This window comes from Lactuca serriola, chromosome 8 (assembly GCF_051521515.1).
Source record: "Lactuca serriola cultivar US96UC23 chromosome 8, Lser_US96UC23_V15, whole genome shotgun sequence".
NCBI lineage: Eukaryota > Viridiplantae > Streptophyta > Magnoliopsida > Asterales > Asteraceae > Lactuca > Lactuca serriola.
In genome coordinates this window covers 272114710-272133398 of record NC_136415.1, presented here as the reverse complement: position 1 = coordinate 272133398, position 18689 = coordinate 272114710, and the positions used below count along the sequence as shown (strand labels likewise).

The following is an 18689-nucleotide window of genomic DNA, read 5'->3' as shown; positions in this document are numbered from 1 at the left end:
GAAAACCCGGATTTATGACAGTTTGTTAGCTGTTGCCAAACTGTTTTATGACAGTTTTGACAGTTTTCAGACAAAGAAGGTATTTAACCGATTTTGGTCAGTTTTTTCTGGTACTTACGAAAATGCATATACTCATTCTCTATTGTTTTCTCTTCTGAGTCTTATCCAATCAAAGATTAGGGAGTACCATCCAATACTTTGATTTGATAGTGAAATCACAATTCTCAGAATTTCCAAGGCTATTTTATCCTTATTATCTTACAAAAATCAAAGTATTCTGTGATCATGGCAAGTGGTGATTCTGTGAAGGAAATGACAAGTAAGTTTGAAAAACTGAACAAGTTTGAAGGGCAAGATTTTCATAGATGGCAGAAGAAGATGAAGTTTCTCCTTACCACTCTGAAAGTGGTGTATGTTCTGAGTACACCCATGCCAGTCTTACCAGAATCTGTTGAAGATGAACCTTTGGAGGCAACAAGAAGAAGATCAAAGTGGGAAAATGATGACTATATATGTCGTGGTCATATTCTCAATGGTATGTGTGACTCTCTTTTTGATATTTATCAAAATTTTGAATCTGCAAAAGAACTGTGGGATTCTCTTGTATCTAAGTACATGGCTAAAGATGCTTCTAGTAAGAAGTTTCTTATTAGTAACTTTATGGGTTACAAGATGATTGAATCCAGGCCTGTTATGGAACAATTCCATGAAATGCTGAGGATTATGGGACAGTTTGCTCAACACAATTTAAAAATGGATGAAGCCATCGCTGTGGCTGTGATAATTGACAAACTGCCCCCGTCCTGGAAGGATTTTAAACACAATATGAAACATAACAAAGAGGAATTGACTTTGACTCATCTTGGAAGCCATTTAAGGATTGAAGAGTCCATAAGGACTCAAGAACTTGATAACAATCCTAAAGGAAAAAACTAAGTTGGTTTTTCTTCTGTGAACATGGTGGAAGGAGAAAGTTCAAAGAATCCCAAGAAGTCTAATGGAAAAAGGAAGTTTAAAGGAAAGGATGACAAGTCTTCCAATAAGAAGGCTAAGTTGGTTTGTTGGAATTGTAACAAACCGGGTCACTTCAAGAAAGATTGTTGTCTTTGCAAAGTGAACAAGAATGGTGCTGGACCAAGTGGATCCAAGGATCCAGAAAAGCAACAAGGTCAGATTTTGTTTTCATGCAGAATCCTAAATATATTCAGAATTATATTTATGTGATTTCTGAAGCATTTTATGTGCAGGATGATAAAGTTGCATGGTGGGTTGATTCGGGAGCAACAAGTCATGTTTGCAAAGATCTATATTGGTTCAAGAACTTTCAACCAATTGAAGATGGATTTGTTGTGAAGATGGGAAATGTTGCAACTGAACCAATCAAGGGCATAGGATCTGTTTTACTTACTTTTACTTCTGGGAAATGTTTGTGTTTGAACAATGTTTTATATGTTCTAGGGATTCGTAAGAATCTCGTGTCTGAAATTGTATTAAATAATTATGGTTACAAACAAGTGTTAGAAAGTGACAAGTATATCTTGTCAAGACATGGTTCTTTTATGGGATTTGGATATATATGTAATGGAATGATTAGGCTTAATATTAATTATCCTTCTAGTGATAATTCTATTTGCATGGCTTCTAGTAGTAGTAACAATAATTTTCATAAATCTGAATTATGGCATGCTAGATTAGGACACATTCATTACAAGAGATTAAAAGACATGTCTAAAATGAGTTTAATTCCTGCTTTTGATATACAAAATAATGAAAAATGTAAAACATTGATGCTAAGTAAAATCACTAGACAACCTTTCAAAGATGTTGTTAGGGAAAGCAAGGTGTTGGATCTTATACATAGTGATTTATGTGATTTCCATGCAACACCTTCCCTTGGAAACAAGAAGTATGTTGTTACTTTTATTGATGATGCATCTAGATATTGTTATATCTATTTGCTACATTCCAAGGATGAAGCACTTGATAAATTTAAAATTTATAAACAACAAGTTGAGCTTTATAAAAATGAATTAATAAAAGTATTGCGTACTGATAGAGGTGGTGAGTATTATGATCCAAATTATTTTGAATCAACTGGAATAATACATCAAACCACAGCTCCATATACACCACAACAATATGGTGTAGCTGAAAGGAAGAATATGACTTTGAAAGAAATGGTTAATTCCATGTTGTCATATTCTGGTTTAAGTGAAGGGTTTTGGGGTGAGGCAATGTTAACTGCATGTTACATCTTGAATAGAAATCCAAATAAAAGGAGTAAGAATACTCCTTATGAACTTTGGTGTAAAAAGGTACCAAATTTGAGTTATCTCAAAGTTTGGGGTTGTAGAGCAGTTGTAAGGCTCACTGAACCCAAAAGGAAAACTTTGGGTGAGAGAGGTATAGATTGTATCTTTATTGGATATGCTGAGCATTCCAAAGCATATAGATTCTATGTTTTAGAATCTAATGACTCTGTGTCTGTAAACACAGTGATAGAGTCAAGAGATGCTATATTTGATGAAGAAAGATTTACATCTATACCTAGACCAAGGGATATGATTCATCAATCTTCCAGCAAGAGTACTACTCAAGCTGAAGATGTTTCTGGTGGTGCAAGTTATGTACCTGAACCTAGGAAAAGCACCAGAGCTAGAAAAGCTACGTCTTTTGGATATGATTTTCAACTATATTTAGTTGAAGGAACAAGGAATGAGACTATTTCTCAACATCAATATTGTTTTAATGTTGAAGAGGATCCAAATACTTTCAGTGAAGCTATGCATTATAGGGATGTTCATTTCTGGAAAGAGGCAATTCATGATGAGATTGATTCTATCATGCATAACAATACTTGGGTTTTGGCTGATTTATCTCCTGGTTGCAAGGCAATAGGATTTAAATGGATCCTCAAAAGAAAAATGAAGGTGGACGACACAATTGATAAGTATAAAGCCAGATTAGTTATCCAAGGCTTTAGACAAAAGGAAGGCATTGATTTCTTTGATACTTATGCTCCGGTTGCCAAAATTTCTACTATTAGATTATTATTAGCTCTTGCAGCTATACATAATCTTGTGATTCACCAAATTGATGTGAAAACTGCATTCTTGAATGGTGACTTGGATGAGGAAATATACATGAAACAACCTGAAGGGTTTGTGATGCCTGGAAATGAACATAAAGTGTGCAAGTTGAAGAAATCATTATATGGTTTGAAACAAGCATCAAAACAATGGCATCAAAAGTTTGATGACGTTGTCTTGTCTAATGGTTTTGCATTAAACCAAGCTGACAAGTGTGTATATAGCAAATTTGATACTTCTGGTAAAGGAGTCATGATTTGTTTATATGTAGATGATATGTTGATTTTTGGTACTGATTTAGAAGAAGTTGATAAAACCAAGAAATTCTTATCTAGTTTTGATATGAAAGACATGGGGGAGGCTGAGGTAATTCTTGGTATAAGAATTAGAAAAGGAAACAATGGGATTTCAATTTCTCAATCACATTATATTGAGAAGATATTGAAAAAGTTTAACTTTGAGAATTGTTCTCCTGTTAGCACTCCTATAGATCCTAGTCTTAAGCTTCTACCTAATAGAGGATCTCCAGTGTCTCAACTTGAATACTCAAGGGCCATTGGTTGTCTAATGTATGCCATGATTAGTACTAGGCCTGATATAGCATATGCTGTAGGAAGGCTTAGTAGATATACTAGTAATCCCAGTTCACATCATTGGCAAGCTGTGAGTAGAGTGTTCAAGTACTTGAAAGGGACCATGAATTATGGTTTAACTAATAGTGGATATCCTTCTGTTTTGGAAGGTTATTTAGATGCCAGCTGGATTAACAACTTAGAGGATCACTCCTCTACAAGTGGTTGGGTGTTTCTTCTTGGAGGAGGTGCCATTTCTTGGGCATCTAAGAAACAGACTTGTATTACTAACTCAACCATGGAGTCTAAGTTTGTTCCATTGTCTGCTGTTGGTAAAGAAGCTGAGTGGCTAAGGAATTTGATTTATGAAATTCCATTATGGCCCAAACTGATATCTACCATTTCTATCAGATGTGATAGTGCTGCAACCTTGGCTAAGGCTTATAGTCAAGTGTATAATGGAAAGTCTAGACATTTAGGTGTTAGACATAGCATGATTCGTGAGCTCATCATGACTGGTGAGATATCTGTAGAGTTTGTAAGAACTCAGTTGAATTTAGCCGATCATCTAACCAAAGGGTTAGCAAGAGATCTTGTGCACAAGGCGGCTGTAGGGATGGGTTTGAAGTCCACTTAAATCTTTTATATTGAGATAACCAATTCCCATCTAATGCAATATTAGATGTTGAATTCAATGTGGAAAGCTTGATATTTGAAGATTGGAACACATTTTATTATCGTCCCAAGGTATGTGTTCAGTACTGCAAGTTAAGGAGGTTGAAATTTTATTTCTTAATAGTTCTTTGAAAAATTGCATTTGCAGGTGCAAGAACAAAAGAACTACCTATATAAGCATGAAGTTTAGCTGCTTCAAGAAGTTGGGACTTGACTTTGATATGCTTATTGAAGGATGGGACACAAGCTAGTAAAATATAGTGTCAAGCTAGAACTTAGAGAATGTAAACTGTTGTGTATATTATCTTCATGTATTCACTTAGAATAGAAAGGGTTCAATCCTTAGTGACACCCTGATATTCGGATATTTGGAATGTATAATATACTAATGTGAAATTCAATCGTCATGATATTTCATTTATGAATTAGTTTGTTGTTATGTTTATTGTTTTAAATTAATCAAGATTACACTTAAATGGGGGAGGTTTGTTGGTGATTTGTTTCACTATTGTGATTTAAGTGTAATGGGATTACTTTTGTTGACCAAAAGTGATCTTGATAAATATTAAACAAGTAAGGAAGGTGTGGAGTGCACACTTGTTTAAGTTTACTCAAGATTAAAAGTAGACTGTCATTTAGGGTCGAAGCCCCTGAACGAACGGGGGTCCGGGGGCAGCGCTCCTAGAAGCGGGGTCCAAGGGGCGGTAGCCCCTGGCGGGGTCCAAGGGGCAGTTTTTGACTTGGTATTAATTCTTATAGAAAACCCGGATTTATGACAGTTTGTTGACTGTTGTCAAACTGTTTTATGACAGTTTTCAGACAAAGAAGGTATTTAACCGATTTTGGTCAGTTTTTTCTGGTACTTACGAAAATTCATATACTCATTCTCTGTTGTTTTCTCTTCTGAGTCTTATCCAATCAAAGATTAGGGAGTACCATCCAATACTTTGATTTGATAGTGAAATCACAATTCTCAGAATTTCCAAGGCTATTTTATCCTTATTATCTTACAAAAATCAAAGTATTCTGTGATCATGGCAAGTGGTGATTCTGTGAAGGAAATGACAAGTGAGTTTGAAAAACTGAACAAGTTTGAAGGGCAAGATTTTCATAGATGGCAGAAGAAGATGAAGTTTCTCCTTACCACTCTGAAAGTGGTGTATGTTCTGAGTACACCCATGCCAGTCTTACCAGAATCTGTTGAAGATGAACCTTTGGAGGCAACAAGAAGAAGATCAAAGTGGGAAAATGATGACTAAATATGTCGTGGTCATATTCTCAATGGTATGTGTGACTCTCTTTTTGATATTTATCAAAATTTTGAATCTGCAAAAGAACTGTGGGATTCTCTTGTATCCAAGTACATGGCTAAAGATGCTTCTAGTAAGAAGTTTCTTATTAGTAACTTTATGGGTTACAAGATGATTGAATCCAGGCCTGTTATGGAACAATTCCATGAAATGCTGAGGATTCTGGGACAGTTTGCTCAACACAATTTAAAAATGGATGAAGCCATCGCTATGGCTGTGATAATTGACAAACTGCCCCCGTCCTGGAAGGATTTTAAACACAATATGAAACATAACAAAGAGGAATTGACTTTGACTCAGCTTGGAAGCCATTTAAGGATTGAAGAGTCCATAAGGACTCAAGAACTTGATAACAATCCTAAAGGAAAAAACCAAGTTGGTTCCTCTTCTGTGAACATGGTGGAAGGAGAAAGTTCAAAGAATCCCAAGAAGTCTAATGGAAAAAGGAAGTTTAAAGGAAAGGATGACAAGTCTTCCAACAAGAAGGCTAAGTTGGTTTGATGGAATTGTAACAAACCGGGTCACTTCAAGAAAGATTGTCGTCTTTGCAAAGTGAACAAGAATGGTGCTGGACCAAGTGGATCCAAGGATCCAGAAAAGCAACAAGGTCAGATTTTGTTTTCATGCAGAATCCTAAATATATTCAGAATTATATTTATGTGATTTCTGAAGCATTTTATGTGCAGGATGATAAAGTTGCATGGTGGGTTGATTCGGGAGAAACAAGTCATGTTTGCAAAGATCTATATTGGTTCAAGAACTTTCAACCAATTGAAGATGGATTTGTTGTGAAGATGGGAAATGTTGCAACTGAACCAATCAAGGGCATAGGATCTGTTTTACTTACTTTTACTTCTGGGAAATGTTTGTGTTTGAACAATGTTTTATATGTTCTAGGGATTCGTAAGAATCTCGTGTCTGAAATTGTATTAAATAATTGTGGTTACAAACAAGTGTTAGAAAGTGACAAGTATATCTTGTCAAGACATGGTTCTTTTATGGGATTTGGATATATATATGTAATGGAATGATTAGGCTTAATATTAATTATCCTTCTAGTGATAATTCTATTTGCATGGCTTCTAGTAGTAGTAACAATAATTTTCATAAATCTGAATTATGGCATGCTAGATTAGGACACATTCATTACAAGAGATTAAAAGACATGTCTAAAATGAGTTTAATTCCTTCTTTTGATATACAAAATAATGAAAAATGTAAAATATGCATGCTAACTAAAATCACTAGACAACCTTTCAAAGATGTTGTTAGGGAAAGCAAGGTGTTGGATCTTATACATAGTGATTTATGTGATTTCCATGCAACACCTTCCCTTGGAAACAAGAAGTATGTTGTTACTTTTATTGATGATGCATCTAGATATTGTTATATCTATTTGCTACATTCCAAGGATGAAGCACTTGATAAATTTAAAATTTATAAACAACAAGTTGAGCTTTATAAAAATGAATTAATAAAAGTATTGCGTACTGATAGAGGTGGTGAGTATTATGATCCAAATTATTTTGAATCAACTGGAATAATACATCAAACCACAGCTCCATATACACCACAACAATATGGTGTAGCTGAAAGGAAGAATATGACTTTGAAAGAAATGGTTAATTCCATGTTGTCATATTCTGGTTTAAGTGAAGGGTTTTGGGGTGAGGCAATGTTAACTGCATGTTACATCTTGAATAGAAATCCAAATAAAAGGAGTAAGAATACTCCTTATGAACTTTGGTGTAAAAAGGTACCAACTTTGAGTTATCTCAAAGTTTGGGGTTGTAGAGCAGTTGTAAGGCTCACTGAACCCAAAAGGAAAACTTTGGGTGAGAGAGGTATAGATTGTATCTTTATTGGATATGCGGAGCATTCCAAAGAATATAGATTCTATGTTTTAGAATCTAATGACTCTGTGTCTGTAAACACAGTGATAGAGTCAAGAGATGCTATATTTGATGAAGAAAGATTTACATCTATACCTAGACCAAGGGATATGATTCATCAATCTTCCAGCAAGAGTACTACTCAAGCTGAAGATGTTTCTGGTGGTGCAAGTTATGTACCTGAACCTAGGAAAAGCACCAGAGCTAGAAAAGCTACGTCTTTTGGATATGATTTTCAACTATATTTAGTTGAAGGAACAAGGAATGAGACTATTTCTCAACATCAATATTGTTTTAATGTTGAAGAGGATCCAAATACTTTCAGTGAAGCTATGCATTATAGGGATGTTCATTTCTGGAAAGAGGCAATTCATGATGAGATTGATTCTATCATGCATAACAATACTTGGGTTTTGGCTGATTTATCTCCTGGTTGCAAGGCAATAGGATTTAAATGGATCCTCAAAAGAAAAATGAAGGTGGACGACACAATTGATAAGTATAAAGCTAGATTAGTTATCCAAGGCTTTAGACAAAAGGAAGGCATTGATTTCTTTGATACTTATGCTCCGGTTGCCAAAATTTCTACTATTAGATTATTATTAGCTCTTGCAGCTATACATAATCTTGTGATTCACCAAATTGATGTGAAAACTGCATTCTTGAATGGTGACTTGGATGAGGAAATATACATGAAACAACCTGAAGGGTTTGTGATGCCTGGAAATGAACACAAAGTGTGCAAGTTGAAGAAATCATTATATGGTTTGAAACAAGCATCAAAACAATGGCATCAAAAGTTTGATGATGTTGTCTTGTCTAATGGTTTTGCATTAAACCAAGCTGACAAGTGTGTATATAGCAAATTTGATACTTCTGGTAAAGGAGTCATGATTTGTTTATATGTAGATGATATGTTGATTTTTGGTACTGATTTAGAAGAAGTTGATAAAACCAAGAAATTCTTATCTAGTTTTGATATAAAAGACATGGGGGAGGCTGAGGTAATTCTTGGTATAAGAATTAGAAAAGGAAACAATGGGATTTCAATTTCTCAATCACATTATATTGAGAAGATATTGAAAAAGTTTAACTTTGAGAATTGTTCTCCTGTTAGCACTCCTATAGATCCTAGTCTTAAGCTTCTACCTAATAAAGGATCTCCAGTGTCTCAACTTGAATACTCAAGGGCCATTGGTTGTCTAATGTATGCCATGATTAGTACTAGGCCTGATATAGCATATGCTGTAGGAAGGCTTAGTAGATATACTAGTAATCCCAGTTCACATCATTGGCAAGCTGTGAGTAGAGTGTTCAAGTACTTGAAAGGGACCATGAATTATGGTTTAACTTATAGTGGATATCCTTCTGTTTTGGAAGGTTATTCAGATGCCAGCTGGATTAACAACTTAGAGGATCACTCCTCTACAAGTGGTTGGGTGTTTCTTCTTGGAGGAGGTGCCATTTCTCGGGCATCTAAGAAACATACTTGTATTACTAACTCAACCATGGAGTCTGAGTTTGTTAAATTGTCTGCTGCTGGTAAAGAAGCTGAGTGGCTAAGGAATTTGATTTATGAAATTCCATTATGGCCCAAACCGATATCTACCATTTCTATCAGATGTGATAGTGCTGCAACCTTGGCTAAGGCTTATAGTCAAGTGTATAATGGAAAGTCTAGACATTTAGGTGTTAGACATAGCATGGTTCGTGAGCTCATCATGACTGGTGTGATATCTGTGGAGTTTGTAAGAACTCAGTTGAATTTAGCCGATCATCTAACCAAAGGGTTAGCAAGAGATCTTGTGCATAAGGCGGCTGTAGGGATGGGTTTGAAGTCCACATAAATCTTTTATATTGAGATAACCAATTCCCATCTAATGCGATATTAGATGTTGAATTCAATGTGGAAAGCTTGATATTTGAAGATTGGAACACATTTTATTATCGTCCCAAGGTATGTGTTCAGTACTGCAAGTTAAGGAGGTTGAAATTTTATTTTTTAATAGTTCTTTGAAAAATTGCATTTGCAGGTGCAAGAACAAAAGAACTACCTATATAAGCATGAAGTTTAGCTGCTTCAAGAAGTTGGGACTTGACTTTGATATGCTTTTTGAAGGATGGGACACAAGCTAGTAAAATATAGTGTCAAGCTAGAACTTAGAGAATGTAAACTGTTGTGTATATTATCTTCATGTATTCACTTAGAATAGAAAGGGTTCAATCCTTAGTGACACCCTGATATTCGAATATTTGGAATGTATAATATACTAATGTGAAATTCAATCGTCACGATATTTCATTTATGCATCAGTTTGTTGTTATGTTTATTGTTTTAAATTAATCAAGATTACACTTAAATGGGGGAGGTTTGTTGGTGATTTGTTTCACTAATGTGATTTAAGTGTAATGGGATTACTTTTGTTGACCAAAAGTGATCTTGATAAATATTAAACAAGTAAGGAAGGTGTGGAGTGCACACTTGTTTAAGTTTATTCAAGATTAAAAGTAGACTGTCATTTAGGGGCGAAGCCCCTGAATGAACGGGGGTTCGGGGGCAGCGCCCCTGGAAGCGGGGTCCAAGGGGCGGTAGCCCCTGGCGGGGTCCAAGGGGCAGTTTTTGACTTGGTATTAATTCTTATAGAAAACCCGGATTTATGACAGTTTGTTAACTGTTGCCAAACTGTTTTATGATAGTTTTGACAGTTTTCAGACAAAGAAGGTATTTAACCGATTTTGGTTAGTTTTTTCTGGTACTTACGAAAATTCATATACTCATTCTCTGTTCTTTTCTCTTCTGAGTCTTATCCAATCAAAGATTAGGGAGTACCATCCAATACTTTGATTTGATAGTGAAATCATAATTCTCAGAATTTCCAAGGCTATTTTATCCTTATTATCATACAAAAAATAAATACATGTAATTCACATATAAATTACATGTGATTCACATGTAAATCACATGTAATTTACATATGAATTACATGTGATTCACATGTAAATCACGTGTAATTTACATATGAATCACATTTAATTTATATGTGAATCGACTGTGGTTCATATGTTAATCACATATGTATTTTTGTGAGTGTTTTTGCATCAATCAATTTTTTTTGTTTTTCTTGTAGATTTGGAAGAAATTGTGGTGAATATTGATTAGGTGAAAACTGATAAATTGAAGAAAATATAGAAATGTTGACACGAAAACATGAAAACGCTTTGAAATTTTGTAGCACTTTTATTGTTTTTATATTTTATTTTATATCGAATAAAATACTTATTCTATTATGTTTATAGATTAGAAAATAAAATAAGTTTTCTTATGATTTCCTTACAAATATTATAGTATATGGAATATGTATATATGCATTTGTAAAAGTATGCATATATGTATCTAAAATGTTGATTTTTTGGTTAAAAAATTATAGTAGTTTATATATATATATATATATGATCGGGCGATTATTCATTTTAAAGTGAGGAATCGTGAAGACACCTTAAAAAATTGAAAAAAATCTAAAAAATATAAAAATCATAAAATTGAGCATAGATCTATGTCCGGGAGAAAAAAAATTTAATTATTAAAATTGAATCCTGGATAATAATGATGCAAAATAAAAAATTAAAATTGAATCATGAATCAATTTTAATGATGCAAACTTTTTTTTAATTTTTTTTTTCTTCCGGTAAAAAATATGTCATGTAGACGTTCATAAGCTTTTACAATTTTTACTACAATTTGTCTATGATGGAGGTACGGTGGTTTGTGGTTTATTTGCCAATCGTAAAACTTTTGTGTATACAAATAAAAAAAATGTTAAATGAAACTAGTACGTTTAATTCTCAATTTTTTATCGTCTATTAAGAACTACCACTATTATGTATTTTCTTAAAGCAGTAAAACACATTGTGACAGTGACGGTTCACCAATGGAAATTACTGCCGGCAATAAATTTGGTTGATGGAGGGATTACCGCCTGTAAATGTTGCCGCCTAAGCTTACCGGCGTATTTTTACAACCACACCGTTAAGCCTTAGAAACCAATAGACCCCATCTCTATATTATAAAATCACATCGTTGCCGCTAAGCTATATTTCAAGTTTGATTTGTTTTCGACTTTTGGTAACTAATATTTATAAAAATATACACTATAACTATTTATGTAGCTAAAAATTGGCCCTTAATTTTTATGGGCCCTACACAAAGGCACACTTTAGACTTCTTTTGGGCAGGCCTGAATATTTTTAGCTATCGAGTTTTGGATATAAAGAATGGTGAAAAAGTATTCTCAACCAAGAATATATGCCTTTTAGCTGTGGGATTATCTCATAATCGTTTATTCAAAAAAGAATTCCGTAATCGGTTCCCTTGGAGCATAAAGCACATACAACTATAACATCAACAAAATTCTCCACTAACCAATTTTTGTCGGCTTTAAATTATTTGTAGTAAAGTAAATCAAGAAGCAATTGCCTATCAATTTCCCACCGTACCTTGTTTTCTTTTTCAGTTTACTACTTTATTATATATCCCTATTCTTAATTTTCCTTTTTAATATGTGTCACCATATTAAGCCTTATAATTAATGTTTATTTTATCTTTCTTTTGCCATATGTCACTCTATTATGTCTCCTAATTAATGTTTGTCACTTGTCAACCTATTGATTTTCCATTTCAAATTTTAAATTTGAAATTTCTCACTCTAGTTATATTAAATTAATAATATTAGAATACAAATTTTAATAAAATTAATACAAATTATAAAGTGATATAATTTTATATATTTATTTAAATCAATAATTACAATTTTATATAACTAAAAAAAATTGTTATTTAATAATTTATTTAAAATAAATGATTAATAATATTTAGTTTTTACTATTAAAATTTAATTAATTTTGTAACCGTGGTTCTCACGGATTATAAACTAATATATATATATATATATATATATATATATATATATATATATATATATATATATATTTCAACGATTCTTTTTTTTTTATATATTTCAAAAAGCATATTAGTTATACATTATTTCATCGTAATTTTTTCAAAACCGATATTTGTAGTTCATGATTCATTTAATATTAGGTGTAAGACCCATATATTATATGAGTTCATTTAAAAAAAATAAATATGAAATTCTAAACATTTGAGAAGTTTGAATTTATAAATTTTGAAATTAAAAGCAAAGTCAATTAATGAAAATTAAATGAATTTATTATTATATTTATTGCAATTAATACATGTAATTAAATATTATATGAAATTTAATAAAAATAAAACAACCACAAAATGTCATGTGAAAAAAATTAATTAAAAATAACCATAAAATGACATGTGGGCAAATCAATGAAAGTGTAACATATGACAGAAAAGATTTTTTATTTATTAAAACAGACTAGTTGTGAAACCCATGTATTATATGGGTTAATTTAAAAAAAATAATATAAATGTCAAAATATTTGAGAACTTTGAATTAAAAAAAAATAAGAAAAAATAATGAATTATTATAATGAAAATGTTTTTTTATCTTTTAAATTTAAACAAATAATTTAAATAAATAAACAAAAGAAAATAATGAACTTCAATTTTGGGAATTTTGAAATTAAAAGGTAAATTGATTAATGAAATTCATATTAGTTATTACTATATTTATTGTAATTATTAGATTAAAATATTATGTGGATTTAATAAAATAGAAAAACTCATAAAATGACATGTGGAAAAAAATAATTCAAAATAACCATAAAATGACATTTGACAAATTGAATGAGAGTATGACAAGTGACAAAAAAAATCTTCATTTATTAGAATAGATTTTCTCAAACTAACACTTGATTACCGATTTTTAGTATATTTCTTCTTTTAGTTTTTGTTAGCTTTTTCATATAATGTTCTGGTTACCTAAAACAAATATCAATAGATGTTATCTACTAATGTTATAAAATTTAAAATTTTAGTTTAGCAATTGACAATATATTGTGTTTTTGTGGTCAAACCCTTCATTCTTGGGCTTTATGACCAAGTTCGAAAAGGCTAAAAGATGAAGAAAAAAATGTGTGTAGTGTTTAGAGTGTGGATCATGGAACTAAGTGGTAATTAACGTATCAAATATGATTTTTTGGTTCTTTTATTTTATTTTATAGATAATTAACGTAAAATTGGCAAGTGCCCTTTTTAGTAAAATTGTCCAAGACATGGAAGTTCACTTCGACATGATGATTAGGCAGAAAGCAATTTTTGAGTGTCTAAGAGCCCCACATGCTTAGGATTTTCTTATAACTATTCCTATTGACAGTCTTGGCAAGCATATGTCGCCAGTGGAGTATCATGTCATCCTCAAGTATTGCCTTATGATCCCTTTATTTCCAGCTGACGGGACTTGCCATGTTTGTCGCAAGGCATGCTTGAACTCCTTTGGGGAGCATGCAGTTCATTGTAAAAGCTCCCAAGTTTCAAGTAACGACACAATCTGGTTACGGATGTTCTTTTCGACATATTTAGGGGCGCTGAGATTTCTGCCAAGAAAGAGGCCCCTATGAACTTTTTGACTGACCCATTGGAAGGAAGATCAACACTTAGACCAACTGATGTCTTAGTATTTGGATGGGATGGAGGAAAACATGCATGTGTGGATCTAACAGGGTATTCCCCTCTTTTGGGTTTGGGGAGTGGAGTTTTCACTATGGGGAAAGTTGCTTTAAAAGCTACATCAAGTAAAGTGGAAAAACATGAGAAAGCGTGCACAGAAAATCAACACACGTTTATACCCTTTGTATTTGATACTTTCGGTTTCCTTGTGCCATAAGCTGTGAAGCTACTCAATAGAGTCCAACGGGTCATGTGTAGTAATGTTATGACTCCAAGATCTATAGATGTTGTTTTTAAAAGAATTAGTTTTTCCATCCAACAAGGGGTTGCGGCACAACTTGTAGCTCGGTTACCCGCAACGTCTATGTAAATCTTGCTTTTGAATTTGGTTCATGATTTAATAAATTAATTAACGTATCAAATACGATTACAAATCTATTATGATAAGATAATAATAATTTTTATAAAAGAAATTATTAATGAATTTTAAAACATATTCCGTTAGTTTTAGTTGGTTTAAAAAAAATTAAGTGTTGAATTCTCATAAAAAATACTAACAACTAACTTGTAATATAAATAATAATTACAAAATGTGTTTATAATTGAGTATTGAAGACAAAGAAACCAGCAAATAAAAGGATTAAGTTTTCTTTTCCCCACTCAATTATAAACGCACCCAATAATACCATCTCACATCATATCATTTCAACGCTTTCATGCATTTAAACGAACCTCATTTCTAAACCTCTAAATAGACCACCATATAGCACAAAAAATAGCATCCATCACATTCTTCTTTGTAAAAGACAATTGTCCTGAATCCATCCAAAAAAGAAGATCCCAAATCGTAGTGACATCAGGGATGTTGAAGTATATAGCTTTTGTCAATCTTAACCTTGGGTGTTAAGTCTTTTTAATTTGGGTTTTTATTCCATAGAAAATTTATTGAAAGGATTGGGTGTAACATTGAGATATCGTTGAGGGTTGGTTATACAAAGAACTGGATGTTGTTGTGTATAAAAGCTTGTATGTGGTTATTTGGAATCCTTATCGAAGTTACCACAAATATTGGGTAACATTGTATATCTAATACAAGTATACTGATAGTACAAAGAAGGTGACCAAGCTATCTGATGAGGTGAAATATCCAATCTTGCCCCCCCCCCCCCCATCTGGTGAAGTTATTATTCGAAGTAGTTGGTCATCCGATGATAATGTAGTTTTTCTTAAGTATGTAGTAAAGATAGGAAATAAGATCAACATGATATTTTTGTCAGATGTACTATACCTGTTGACCAACCTTTTTTAGTTGTACCTTGTGTTCCCTCTGTCATTATCATACTTTTGTATTGCTTAAAGGGTAGGTCAACTATGGTTTGTAATACACCTTCTAATGAACTATTAAATAGAACATCCTTCAGATTTCTCCATCATACATTATATTTTAATTTCTCTTAGTTATTGCATTAAATACTTCTTGAATTGCTTCAAGTATGTAGATAGGATCTCTTTAGTCTTTTAATTAGAACATGATCATTGTTGAGTTAATTATCTTACTCTTTCATTTGGTATCAAAGCCTAAGTGATTGTTCTTTGAATACATTTGACTAAATTATCATTGCCTGAGAATACACTTCTTTTTTCTCTTGTATTTATGGATCTACAGGATAAAAGTTCTTCATATATACTGCCATCACTCTTATTTTCTAACCTAATAACGACTAATCCTTGTCAACAATCATATTCAATGCATATATAAAAAAATGTGGGTTTCCCTACTTGGGTCGTAAAATTGTGGTTAAGGAATATCATCACTGGAAGATCAAAATGGAACATTTTTTTATCTCAAAAGAAAATGGAAAATAAATCTGAACATATGTAACTGAAGGTTCCCATGCTCCCATAGAACCATGGTTAGAGATGCGGTTGCTCAACTTCTTGGTCAGTGAGAAATTTGGGAAGGTCCTCTTAAAAATCTTGACATCGAGAAGATTCATTGAAATCTGGGATAATCTTAAAGATTTGTTGGAAGGATCCAAAAATGTCAAATACAAGATATTAAACTATATCGTTAACAATCAGGACATTTTTAAGCCCATCTAGAGTATTTATTTTGCCTACTTCTAAGAAATTTCTTATTTTGGTTAATAATATCATAGCTCATGGTGTTTCGAGAGTCCTATTCAACATAACCTTAGGTTCATTAACAATCTGGTAAAGGTTGGGGTAATGCCAAATATTTCTTGCAAAGCAATGGTTCATTAAAGGAGTTGAACATTTTTTTTAACTTTTTAAACTTCATGGACATGAATCAAATGTTGCACAAAATTTTGGAGAAAACTATGGTGGACCCTTGGCTCATGTCACTTTAACAAGTTATATTCCACCGGGTAATGTTCCGATGGAACCACCTGTTCGAAGTCATTTGTTTCGAATCTCGTAGAACCTCTTTACCTAGAAGATGACTAGATGAACAAGCCTTCCATCATGATTTTACCATGCTCACCATGAAATAAAACTGATGTCCTTATCCTTTGTTGAATTCCTAGAATCTGAAACCTTACTAAAACCGATATCAGATGAATAGCCAACAACCGAAGTCACCCATTACCTCATCAGTCAAACCTTCAATTTTATCCTAAACCATCTAGGACTCATCAAAACCATGCACCTTACCGACCCAACCTTCTGAAAAATCTGTCTTTCGTTCCCTAAAACTAGTTGACACTACCAACAACTCAACTTGAGCTTATCTATCAGAAATATGGCATAAGAAACCAATTTGCTAGTGACTATCTATCCGAGATGCAAGTAAAACCAAAGATACAAGACTTATCTTACTATGCCCAAAGGCCAAATGGGTTAGTTGAGAGTGAAAAAAAAAAATTATTGCAACAATATCAAGAATGTTGATGGGTATTGATCTTATGGTGATGAGGAGTGGTGGTGAAAGAAATATGTGCCTTATAAAAAGAGCTAGTGTTGAATATGATTCCAGATATTGGTCCTCGGGTTCAAATGATGATGATGATGATAATGCTGACAACCTTGTGGAGTACAAGTACTACTACATGGCATCCAACGATTTTCCTGGTCACAATAATATTCAGTAGGTACGTTTCATGATCTCTAAAGAAATTGTTGATATGTCTCTTTACGAACCATACGCAACTAAAATTGAACTGGATTTAGCAGCAACCTAAATGTTTATGAGTCCGCCCTATATGATGGAGAGGAGATTCACAATGAGTTGAACATAATTAGATTACGACACAAAAACCAAAGCGAAGATTTATTCAATAGAAAGATAACTTTTAATATATAGGGATGAATATATAATTTTGACCGATAAATGTTAAAATTCTGTTAGTGAACATAATATGTTAGTAGCCAGCAACATTAGACTTAATGTTGTTGTAACGACCAAAAATTTCAATCAATTTAAAACATTTTATTTCATTCAAAAACCATTAAGTTCATACATCTTAATTTCAAAATAGTTTAAACATCAAAGTATCCCCCATAACCATATCACATAAATCATAAAACATGAGGAGCGGTATGATCACGCCTTCGCCTTGCCATGATCTCCTGAAGCACCTGAAACAATAAACCACAACTATAAGCCCAAAAGCTTTGTGAGTTCCCCCAAAGTACCCATACACACACAAACATACGCATACAGCAAAGAACAACATACCACGGGTCCAATCAACCTTCCGGTTGGAATACCCTTGGCCCTCAACCATCGGGTTGGAATGCCTACATACTACGAGCCAAATCATCCTACCGGGATGGGATACTCTCGGCCCACAACCATCGGGTTGGAATGCCCATACACCTATACGTACAACAATAACTACTATGGGTCCAACCATCCCTCATGATGGAATACCCCAGGCCCCTTAACCATCGGGTTGGAATGCCAACATACTATGAGTCCAATCATCCTACCGGGATGGAATACTCCTGGCCCACAACCATCGGGTTGGAATGCCCCACTTCCTATACATACAATAACTACTACTACTATGGGTCCAATCATCCCTCATGATGGAATACCCCAGGCCCCTCAACCATCGGGTTGGAATGCCAAACTACTATGAGTCCAATCATCCTATCTAGATGGAATACCCCTGGCCCACGACCATTGGGTTGGAATGCCAATCTATACTAGAAAACATGCACACATAACAGGCAACCACATAACACTCTACAAAACCAACATACTAGGTCCCTATCATCCTACCGGGATGGAATACCCTCTGCTACTGCTCAACATACATAACCCGCAGGTAACCTCCTACCAGCATACATAAGGCATGACCAACTACAGGTCTATAAATAACCACTACCCAACTACCAGGGCGCTGATCCAACAAAACTAGCGATCACTTAACTATCCATTCCTCTAGGATACTAAGCTAACAAGGCATATCCTCATATCATTATCCTATCTACCAGGATACTAGCAAGCATATCATCACATAACATAACAAGCTCTAAACAACAATTCAAAGGGCCGGCCTTGGTGCCTTAGACCCTTGAGT

The 18689-nt window shown here is 33.5% G+C and overlaps 1 protein-coding gene across 1 annotated transcript; it reads left to right on the top strand.

Annotated features, from left to right (window-relative positions):
• The first annotated feature begins 957 nt into the window (after nucleotides 1–957).
• LOC145068093 (uncharacterized) lies at nucleotides 958–17252 on the top strand. Its single transcript, XM_079015082.1, has 10 exons — nucleotides 958–1168; nucleotides 1234–1425; nucleotides 2497–2622; nucleotides 2758–2891; nucleotides 5149–5164; nucleotides 5672–6141; nucleotides 6333–6510; nucleotides 7584–7709; nucleotides 7845–8037; nucleotides 17045–17252. Exons 1-10 carry the CDS (start codon nucleotides 958–960, stop codon nucleotides 17250–17252), a joined length of 1854 nt encoding a protein of 617 aa, XP_078871208.1.
• Nucleotides 17253–18689: the final 1437 nt, after the last annotated feature.

Bases quoted from the DNA above. Each gene is read 5' to 3' on its own strand.
- LOC145068093 (XM_079015082.1), top strand. From the start codon at position 958: ATGGTGGAAGGAGAAAGTTCAAAGAATCCCAAGAAGTCTAATGGAAAA. The intron at 6,142-6,332 runs GTTTGATGGAAT...TTTTATGTGCAG, and splicing joins CCAACAAGAAGGCTAAGTTG to GATGATAAAGTTGCATGGTG. The intron at 6,511-7,583 runs GTTTGTGTTTGA...CTGTAAACACAG, and splicing joins TACTTTTACTTCTGGGAAAT to TGATAGAGTCAAGAGATGCT.